General features: G+C 43.3%; 1 protein-coding gene across 10 annotated transcripts in view; it reads left to right on the top strand.

Moving 5' to 3' along the window:
• Window positions 1-4,337, top strand: part of PARP6 (poly(ADP-ribose) polymerase family member 6) — a 25,744-nt gene extending 21,407 nt beyond the window's left edge. For all 10 annotated transcript variants that reach the window (XR_005651463.1, XR_005651464.1, XM_039856610.1 and 7 more), the window contains 4 exons: window positions 2,830-2,909; window positions 3,311-3,374; window positions 3,545-3,629; window positions 3,960-4,337. Coding sequence is in view for 8 of the 10 variants with exons in the window: in XM_039856610.1 (XP_039712544.1) it covers window positions 2,830-2,909; window positions 3,311-3,374; window positions 3,545-3,629; window positions 3,960-4,062 (332 nt within the window). In the remaining 2 variants the exon portion in view is untranslated. The remainder of the gene's footprint in view (window positions 1-2,829; window positions 2,910-3,310; window positions 3,375-3,544; window positions 3,630-3,959) is intronic.
• The last annotated feature ends 5,671 nt before the right edge of the window (window positions 4,338-10,008 follow it).

The raw sequence follows: 10,008 nt of genomic DNA on the forward strand, positions 1-10,008 counted from the left end.
GGAAGCAGATAGTTGAGATAGGGTAGGAGCACAAAGTTAGATTTAAGTCATAGTAATATTTTAGCATTTTGATTTAGTTTTCAGGTTGGGTCTGTAGGTATTCATTGTCCTATTAAATAAATGACAGTGTGTCATGAATCCACACAGGGTAAGTGCCCAATAAATATCGAATGCGTGAAAGGATCTTATTCTGAGTACCTGGGTCCAAAGTGGGATGGGGTTGGGGTCGTCTTTTTGGCTTCTTTGTCTAGGTTCCTCAGTTTTTATCTTCGTTCCAGCCTGAGGTTTCCTCTAATTAAGCTCTTATTGTTTTCCAAATAATGAGATTCTCCCGGTTCTCTTGGTGCCCACAGGATTCTTTCTTCCTGTCTGTTTTCTCCCTATTGTCTCCAGCTCTCCTCTCTCAATGGCCTTTGTTTATCACTAAGTGCCTTAATATCTTTAGCTATGAGATGAAGCCTGGAGTCTCTATTGATTTATCTCTCTTCATCACTTTGCTTAAAAACAGTAATTACTTAAACCATCCTCCTCTAAAAGGTCTATCGATTATAGATACAAAATACCATAGGATTTTACTATTAGAGTTATAGATCATCTCATCCAATCTCTATTTATAGGAAGAAAGCTGATACTCAGAGAAATTAAATGACTTTGGGGTCACACAGCTATGAGTAGCAGAGCTAAGACTGGAATCCAGATCTAACTTCTAAGACAATGTTCTTAAAATTATGTTGGACTGACAGAGTAGGCTTTGCTTGAATGACTGGCTCTCTGATACGTGAGTCTCTGTAACGGCAGGATGTATACAAGTACCCAACTTATTGTAGTTACTCTAGCATTTGGCCAACTTTATCTTCTGTTCCCTTCCACTCTATTCTGCTCTGCTTTTCTCTACTTCCTCAGGGTATCCTTAGCCTAGTGGCTTTGGGTCCCTTCTGGGTGTGGTGTAGAGAGCATCCATTTGAATAGCACAAACTCTAATGACTTGGCCAGAGTGTGCAGGTTAAAATGAGGGCCAGTGAAAACAGATTGTAAACTCCATCTGTTTTTTTAGTTCTGTTTAGAGACTTGTGATAAGTGTATACTCCAGAAACAAGGATCCAAAGATTATTCCAGCCACTATATTCTCAGGGTCTAGTCTTAGGAAACTGACAGAAGATCACTGGGTCACTTTGGGCAGGATAGTGTGCAACAGGATTGGGATGGGACAAGATTTATATCGTAAGGGCCATCTCTAAGACCAGCCATAGAAATCAGAATGTGTTTTCCTATCTGGGTTAGAACCTGAACAAGAATGTCACTAATAATCTTGCACTGAAAAACCCACGCTAAGAAGGTCATGATGCTTGGATGAAGAGCTAAACCTAGTTAAGGCTAATGGAGAAGGTAGAAACAGTGGTGGTAAGTGTCCTATAGGAGGAAGAAATTAGCAGTTCCAAATCCCGAGGCTCTCATTGCCCTGAGTTTCGTTCAGGCCATAAATCTATCATGAGGCTTAGTGTAGGTGCATGATGAATTGACAGCCTGAGCAGTGAAGTTTGTCAGTCCTGTGGTTATCATCCCCACTGCTGCACCATGGCTATCACAAAACCAAAAATGAAACAGAGTAGTTAGTAATAATAGAAAGTTCTAGGGGGAGTGGTGAGATAGCGACCCTGCTTATGGCCTGTAATGATAGCATCATTTCCCATCTTCATCCATCTTTCAATCTTTCTCACACACACAAATACATTGGTGGGGTGGGAGTGGGGTGGGGGTGGGAGGAATAAGGCACTTTTCCCTAACCAATAAAGCTGGGCCTGTGCTAAAGCTGAGTACAGAGACTGAAATCCTAATCACAGGCCAAAAAGAGTTGAGAGTAAAGGCATACAAGCACTGTTTTGTATCTAAGAAAAATCTAGAATGAGTCAGAATGAGTCTATAAAGGCTATACACAGGGCTATTCCGTGAGGAGTAAAAATGATGAAGGATTTGGGATTTAGATAGAGTAGAAACTGGAGGGCATTGGCACTACTTCCTAAAGTTTGGAAAGACTTTCTGAAGGAATCAGGATTCTTCAAGATTGTTACCTTGTGGTTATCTATGGAAAATTACTTATCACTTAACTGCTGTACTTTCTCCTTCTCTTGAATGACTCTGGTCACAGTGTTTTATGTGACTTTGAGACTAGAGAGATCTGACTTGGCTCTGCCTGCTTTCTCTCCACTCATTTCACTCAGCGTGGCATTTGATCTGAGGTATTCATGTCACCACTCTCCTGGGCCCCTTGTTACTGTCTCATTTCATGTGTTACTTCTCTGTAGAACCCTTTAGTGATTCCCTGATGTTCTCAGGATGAACTCTAGTTGCCTTAACATGGCCTACAAGGCCTGCTTGACTTGATCCTAGCTCACCTAGACATTATCTCTTGCCACTCCTCTGCTGTTGACTACACTCGACAAACTAAGGCATACTGCTTTTTTACCTCCTGGCCTCCCATATCTTGTTACCTCTACCCAGAACACTGCCCCCGCTTCATGTAACTCTTTCTGATACTAGAGTTCTCAACCTAGCTGTCACCAGGAAGCCTTCTCCAAACGCCTAGCTTAGGCTCCTTCTCTTCTAGCTTGCACAATGCTCTATATTCTCCCCATCACAGCCCTTACCGTACTGTGTTGTAATTACTTGTAATCTCTACCAGACTAAATTTTGTAAGGGTAGATATCTTACTTATTTTATTCACTGCTATATCACCGAGTGTCTATCTCAGTGCCTAGCACATAGTAGGCACTTGAGTAAATGTTTGATTAAAGAATGGGTGAATGAACCGAGTTTGTTGTTCTGTGACAGGAATGGGAAAAGGACAGCACAGGATGCCCTCCAAGGATGAGCTGGTCCAGAGATATAACAGGATGAATACCATCCCCCAGGTATTATTAGTTAACTCTGCTCTAGTGAGGCAAGACTCTTCTCCTAGGATAAGTTTAGGCTACAGAGATGGATGAGGAAACAATGGTGGGGAGGTGGGTGGTTTGAGGATCATTCGAAGGAATCAGGTACATTCATTCTAAGATGAACATGCTTCCAAAGTCATGTGTGGTCTCAGTTATAAGTATGAAAGCAGAGACTGAGTTTAAATACAGTGACATGAAAATGTAAAGGTGGAAGCTATGGACTCATCCAGACTGGTTATGAGAAAGCAAAATTTAGGGGGGGTGGTAGCTGGGAGTCCAGGATATCCCTGAAATCTACCCCTAACCATCACCAGCTAACCGACCTCTCTAGGGAAAGCTATAACAGTCTGTCAAGCTCTACTGTCTTTCTCTTCCAGACCCGATCCATTCAGTCAAGGTTCCTGCAAAGTCGGAATCTAAATTGTATAGCACTTTGTGAAGGTAGGTAGCTCACCCAGTCTGTTTTTCTGGGTTCTAAAACTTTATCTCTGGTGCACCTGTGGCAGTGATCCAACAACAAGGGTGATGTTGAAGCATCACGTTTTCCTTCCCCTGCCTGGACTCTGTGACTTAAGCATTATATTTATAACTTCTGCCCCACTTCTTCTCAGTGATTACATCTAAAGACCTCCAGAAGCATGGGAACATCTGGGTGTGCCCTGTGTCCGACCATGTCTGCACACGGTTCTTTTTTGTGTAAGTCTAGGAGGTTACCTTGGGAATTACTCTGAGGGTGGGGTGTGCTGGTATGTGACTACTGGGAGAGTCTTTTTCTGTTATCTGAGACTTGTCCCTGGCTATCTGAGTGGAGGTGTCCTAGGACTTTTCCCTTGGAGGTTGGGGATGGCTATAGATCATTCTGTTTAAAGGAAGCCAGATCAGTTGAATCTCTTCTACCCTAAAGAGTAGCAAGAAAGGCTTTTTACTTCTGGGATGGGATGGCCACACCTCCAAATAGTTTCACTGGTTGACATTATTCTGGTATTATTCTTCCTCTTATGTTCACACTTACTCTCTCTTTGGCAGATATGAGGATGGTCAGGTGGGCGATGCCAACATTAATACTCAGGACCCCAAGATACAGAAGGAAATCATGCGTGTGATCGGAACTCAGGTTTACACAAACTGAGGGGGCCCCAGCCCTCGTACCACCCCTGTCCCCTCCAGGATCCATCTGCCCTCATTAAAAGGCTCAGGAGCAGCAGGCAAGGCTGCCCTGAGGAATCAAGGGGCCATTTACAAGAGGCAGGAAAAGGGTAGAGGAGGCGGCCTTCATGGTGGTGATTGACCCAGGAACCACTCCATATTTGGATGGCCCAGACTGACTTCCTATCCCTGATTTTCCCAGTTGACTTCACCCTGTTTGTAAATAAAACAATAAAATGGAAGGTGCTGTGGACTGGAGATGATCACTGTGGTCTGACTGGCCTTGGCCCAGCACTTGCCCCAAGCCTCCAGATGGGGGTGAGTGCGAGCAGAGTGAAAGATCCCAACATTTGGGACTACTTATGTTGGGTGGAGTCAAAGCTGAGTCCATCTAGTGTAGTGTTCTGCAGATCTGTCAACATTTTTATGAATGGATTAGATAAAGAAAGTTAAGTTATGCAGATGACACAAACTGAGAAGGATATAGAATACCACTGATTAACTGTTTCTCAAGATTTAAAAGGACCATTGAGGCCAAAGCAGCTCAGATTTCCTACCTCTGGAAATTAGGTAAGACAGATTAAGACCTCTGCTTTCTGCACAAAACCTATCCAGTGTCCCTTGCTCTATACCTCTGGGTCTGGGCCCTTATTCTCTTCTTCCTTCTAGCTATTTCTTTGGGATAGGGATGTAGGGGGAGAGCTCACAGGTGCAGGGATTTGGGTTGATGTCCAACTTGAAATCTATAAAGAGATCCTAAGGAAATGCAGCCTCCATAATGAAACAAAATCCAGATTCTCTAAGGCTAGCAAGGTGAAGGAAGACACCTGTTTCTAGGAGATCTAATTGTTTCAGTGAAATCCATTTCTCTGTTGAAATTCCCACTGCAAGCCTCTGCTGGCCTTTCAGGCTGTGCTCCATGTACTTGAATCCCTAAGTTTCTTGTAAGAGACAGGTTGGACATTGCCAAATAGTATATGAAATATTAAATGAAGAAAAATATAAGCACGGAAGATTTAAAAAGCATTTAGACAAACCTGACTTTTCAAGTACAGGCATACCTTGGAGATACTGCAGGTTTGGTTCTAGACCACCAAGATAAAGCGGGTCATTTTTTGCTGGTGAAGGATCTTGCCTTCAGTTTGCAAAATATACATCTGTGAAGTGCAAAAAGGAAGCACAATAAAACCAGGTATGCCTGTACAGATTTTTATTCTGTTATAGCTTCTTGATTTATGAAGCCTGTGCTAGATCAGTTATTTTCTTTCATTACCTTCACCCTGCTTTGGAGATAACCTTTGTCCTGGTACCTGCTTTAGAGTTCCTGACTTGGCCTTAACTTAGAAGTACCATTCTTAAGGTCCATCCCCCTTAGGAGCTGTTTCTTTAACTTTACCTATTCTTGATCAAGACTAGTATATTCTGACTCTACAAGTCTCCTAAGGCTCTCTGCTTCATTCTGGTTTCAAGTCTAGCAGAAATCTGCTTCACTAAGTAAATGACCCCATCGGGGATCCCACTTTATTGAAATTCTTGCCTCTTGAGAAGACCCTTGCAGCTTATCTGCATAGTTATCAGAGATAACTAACATCTTTTAGGCCTTACTAGGTTGGTGCTCGGCATTTTGCTAAGTGCCTTAATAATTTGCTTTAGCTTAGTATGTGTTTGGCATAGTTGTAAGGTCTCTACATATAATGACTAATATAATTCTCACATCAAGCCTATGAAAATGTTTCCCATTTTGTAGATGAGAGAACAGAGGCACAGAGGTTAAATGACTGCCCATGTTTTACAGCTAGTGACTGACAGGCATCCTGACGCCCAAACTGCTGGTTCTGTGCTGTATAGCTTTTCAAATTTTACAAATGTTTTCATTTAATCCTGGCAACAAAAGGTGGAAGGGAAGGTAGGCTTTTTTTAGAGATCTTAAATAACGTATCTGAGGTCTCCGAGCTGGTTAGTGGCCATGCAGGGTTTTTAACCAGATCTGCCCGATTCTAGAATCTGAGCTCATAACCATTCTTTTACTATCCCAGAGGCTCTCAAACTATTCCCACTGGTGTTCCAGCAACTGAACCTATGTGCTTGGCTACTCAATTGGTGTAACTTTTTTTTTCTATTTTCAGAAATTTTTAATAGATTTTTCTCTGTTGTAAGCATTTATAATTTTTTTTATTGGCAGATGACAGTACTAGTTAATGAGAGAATGAGAAGTAATGAACAGATAGTGTATATTACCAGAAAAACTCAAATACCTGGGTGTCATTTTTTTTTAGAACATACACATGATAATGGTCTCTTATGCCAATAAAAATAATGAAATTAAATATAGCAGGTCCTCAAATAACAACTTTATAATGTCGAGATGCCATAGAACTTAATTCTTGTTTATATCAATTAGCCTGTGGGACAGTTGGTCTAGTTTTATGTTAGCCAGATCTGAGCAAGAGATTATCATCCTTCACAGAAGCCAAGGCTGTTAAAAATCCTGCCTGCAGAGGTTGACAGTGGCCTACTTTTCATAGTCCTAGGCTCAAGCAGCCTTATTTCATTTAGACCTGCTTAGTTAGGGCTAGGGCCAGGGCCAGGACCAGGGCCAGGAAAAGAACTGTTTTCCTCACAATTAGTTCCAGGTGGAGTAGGTGGCTGTGATTTATGGACAGAGAACTCACAAACCCTGGGAGTTTAACTTCTTCCCTCTCCTGGTAAGTTTCCATCTATGCAGGGTGTGGCCATGACTCAGTTTGTGGTGAGGATATAGCCATCCGTAGGGGAGGAGCCTTCTGCTCCATTCTGCCTTTCATTCTAGGCAGCAGGGAAGAAGAGGAAAGAGTCTGGTGCTGAGTCATAACTGGGTAACTTACCAGCTCCTCACAAGATGGATTCTGAGATGAAGGTTTGGAAGATGTCTCAGCTTCTAGGCCCAATATGGGAGTGTTAGGAAGGAATTAAGGAGTCGCACAATTCCCTCAGAGTCCTCCAACCCCAGAATGGATGGGAATAAAGTAGGCTTCAATTCATTTGAAAAGGCATCATTTTCTGTCTATAGGAGAATATTTCCATAAATATTTCAGAACCCCTCTTGAATAGGGCCAAAGATGCCACCCTTTAAGTTAAAGCATTGCCTACGAAAATTATTTAGCAGAGACCAAAGTCTCCTGGTCGTAGCTGTCCTTTCCAGTTTAAGTGGGTCAGGTTAGCTGGTAGCTAGTGAATGCAGAGGTGGAGACTGGAAGCATGGTGCCAAGGAAAAGCAAATTTTGAGCTGCAGCAAGAGGACTTCTGAGGAAGGGGGCACTTGATCCACTGCTCACTGATGCCTTTCTTGGTCTTCCAAATCTTGATAACTTTGGGGGGCTAGGATCTGCTTACAACTGCAAGTTAGAGACCCTGAGCTCTGACTACACTTGTAGGGAAAAGAGAGAGCACAGGGCCTCCAAGAGAGTGGTTTGCTGAGCAGGATTAATCACCCTAAGGAGGCTTTGTCCTATGTGCCCTAGAAGTCCTGGGCTAGAGAAAGATTGCTGGAAGTCAAATCAACTGACAGGGTCACCTTGGCTGAGGCAGTGCTTCCACTGGAATGAACAAAGACTCCTAAGGCTTCTTCCCTCCTACTTCTAAGTACTGATGGGGCATTTCCTCAGGAGGGGGGTCCAAGATACACAGTTGTATTCAGAAAATACTCTACTGTTCCTCTCCCCTGGAATGGCCTTCCCCTACCCATCTCTATCTTAACCTTCCATGACTCTTCCCCCATGAAGCCTTCCCTTTCCCACAATGTGTTCTCTATCCTTAACTCCAAAAGGCCAACTTTCACTTCTTTCTAGGATTTTTCTGGGGGAAACTCTGAAATTAAGATTTTATGCCACCCTGGTGAGCCTGAAGAGATCTTGGGAGTCTGAAGGAGGGCACAGAATAAATTTAAAAGTCTACTTGGTCTGGCTCTGGAAAGGGCATATAAAATCCAAAGTGATAAGCACTTCTGCTTTAACCCTGACATTCAGGGCTTTATGGGCTGCTCTGAAAATCTGTACTGTCTTGAGAGAGAAATAACACTGCTATTTCAGGCAGAGGCCAAGAGGTCAGTAATGATAAAGCCTGTAACCAGGGCTAAAGCTCATCTTTGGGCTCCAAGATTGGGTCCAGTATTGTTTGCTGACATACTCTACCCCACCAGGGACTCCAAATGGCCTTCAAGAATTAAACCATTAAACTCCGTGGTTCAAGAATCAAACCATTAAACCAGAATCCAAATGGGTAACAAGCAATCTATATCCTCACTACCCTAGTCTAGTGAACCTAGCAGCTACCCCTCCCATCCTGCCAGGTCAGAGAGCACAGTAGAAGGGCTGGCTCCAGGGGGAGGAGCCCTGGGTCTAGGAGAAACTGTCCTTCCTCAGCTTTCTGGTTTGTGTATCCCTGGGGTTTCTTGCTGCTGGGTCAAGAGAGTGAAGATTCAGCAGGATGTCTAAGGGAGGCAAACTAAGTTACTTGAATTCAAAAAGATGTTCTGGCACTAGTCACGAGGACAACCCTACAGGACAAGTCAATTCCCAAAGAAAGAGGACGCCTATTGGGCTCTCTGCTGTATTCATTCACATTATCTGATCACACCCTACCCTATGAAACAGGAATTGTCTTCATTTTACTTTTAAGGAACTGGACTCTTACACATTATAGGATATGGTCATAGGACTAGTGAGTAGAATTGGAACTAAGATGGAACCTAAGCTTTCTATACGCCACTGCTTTTCAGCAAAATGACAATCACCTTAAACTCAATGTGATAAATTTTCACTGTGCATCACTATGCAAGAATATATGCTGTATTTGTCTGCAAGTGTTTCATGGACAGAGGGGCAGTAGTTTGCTACCAACTCTCCAGTTTCAATTTGGGGATTATTTCTAGATTTAGAACTTTAAAATACAACATAGTACAGCATTGGCCAGATCTCCCCCACCCCCACCCCCTTTGCCATCCACCACTGTATTTAGTTCATCCTTAGCTCAGAGGCCAGAGAGGGCCTTTGATACCATTCCTTTCTCTGGATAGGGAGGAATCTGATTCTTGCTGGTTGGGGCATGACCTTTTTTCCTCAGCAACTTCATGTGCTCTCACCACCTCAGTGAACAAGCATTTACCTCCTATCTACAACTAAGGGGACCAGAAAAGGCTCACAGAAGAAATTAAAAGATTTTATCTCACAGAAATTTACTTTTAGGCTGTCATTCCAGCTTATCTGAGCTAAAGGAGTGTAATGAAGGCCTGTAATTCAGCTGCAGGCAGTGTCTGCCAGAGCAGGTCACACCCTTTGGTCTCATTTTCCAGGAAAAGGAAAGAACCTAAGAGAATAGTCTTCACGATTTTTAATGAAGTAACATTGTATTTGCTCTCAAAACTTGGCTGAAGGAGGGCAAGGGTTAACAGCTGTTTCACTGATAACTGCTTTCACTGGTGGTTGGCTAATCACGGGGAAATGGGAAAATGCCTTGGAGAATATGTAAGAAAACAATACTGATTTAAATACACAAGGTTGAAAATAGTAGTGCTTACTCCTGCAAAGATCATCGGCTCTCATGTTCAGGCTTGGTATGTCCTGATGGTCAGTTCTACACTAATATTAATACCTCCTATTCGCTTTCTACTCTCAAGACACTTGCTCTGCAGGATTCCAGCCCCTACTAAAGCATTCACATGGCCTCAACTTGTCCTTCCTTGTTCTTGCCCTAAGAACAAAAGCCTCGCCCTCCAGCTCCATGCACATTCCGCCCTCCCTAGTCTCTCTACCCCCACTCCCACGCCCGAGCCCTACTGAAGGCGGCCCCGACCTCCAACCATCCCACGAATCTCCATCTCTCCCCACATTCTGATCTCATTTCAGGCTCCCCAACCTCCTGTTGGGCTCAGTCCCCGAGGTGTTCAGTGGGG

This window comes from Pteropus medius, unplaced genomic scaffold (assembly GCF_902729225.1).
Source record: "Pteropus medius unplaced genomic scaffold, Ma_sr-lr_union100, whole genome shotgun sequence".
Taxonomy (NCBI): Eukaryota; Metazoa; Chordata; class Mammalia; order Chiroptera; family Pteropodidae; genus Pteropus; species Pteropus medius.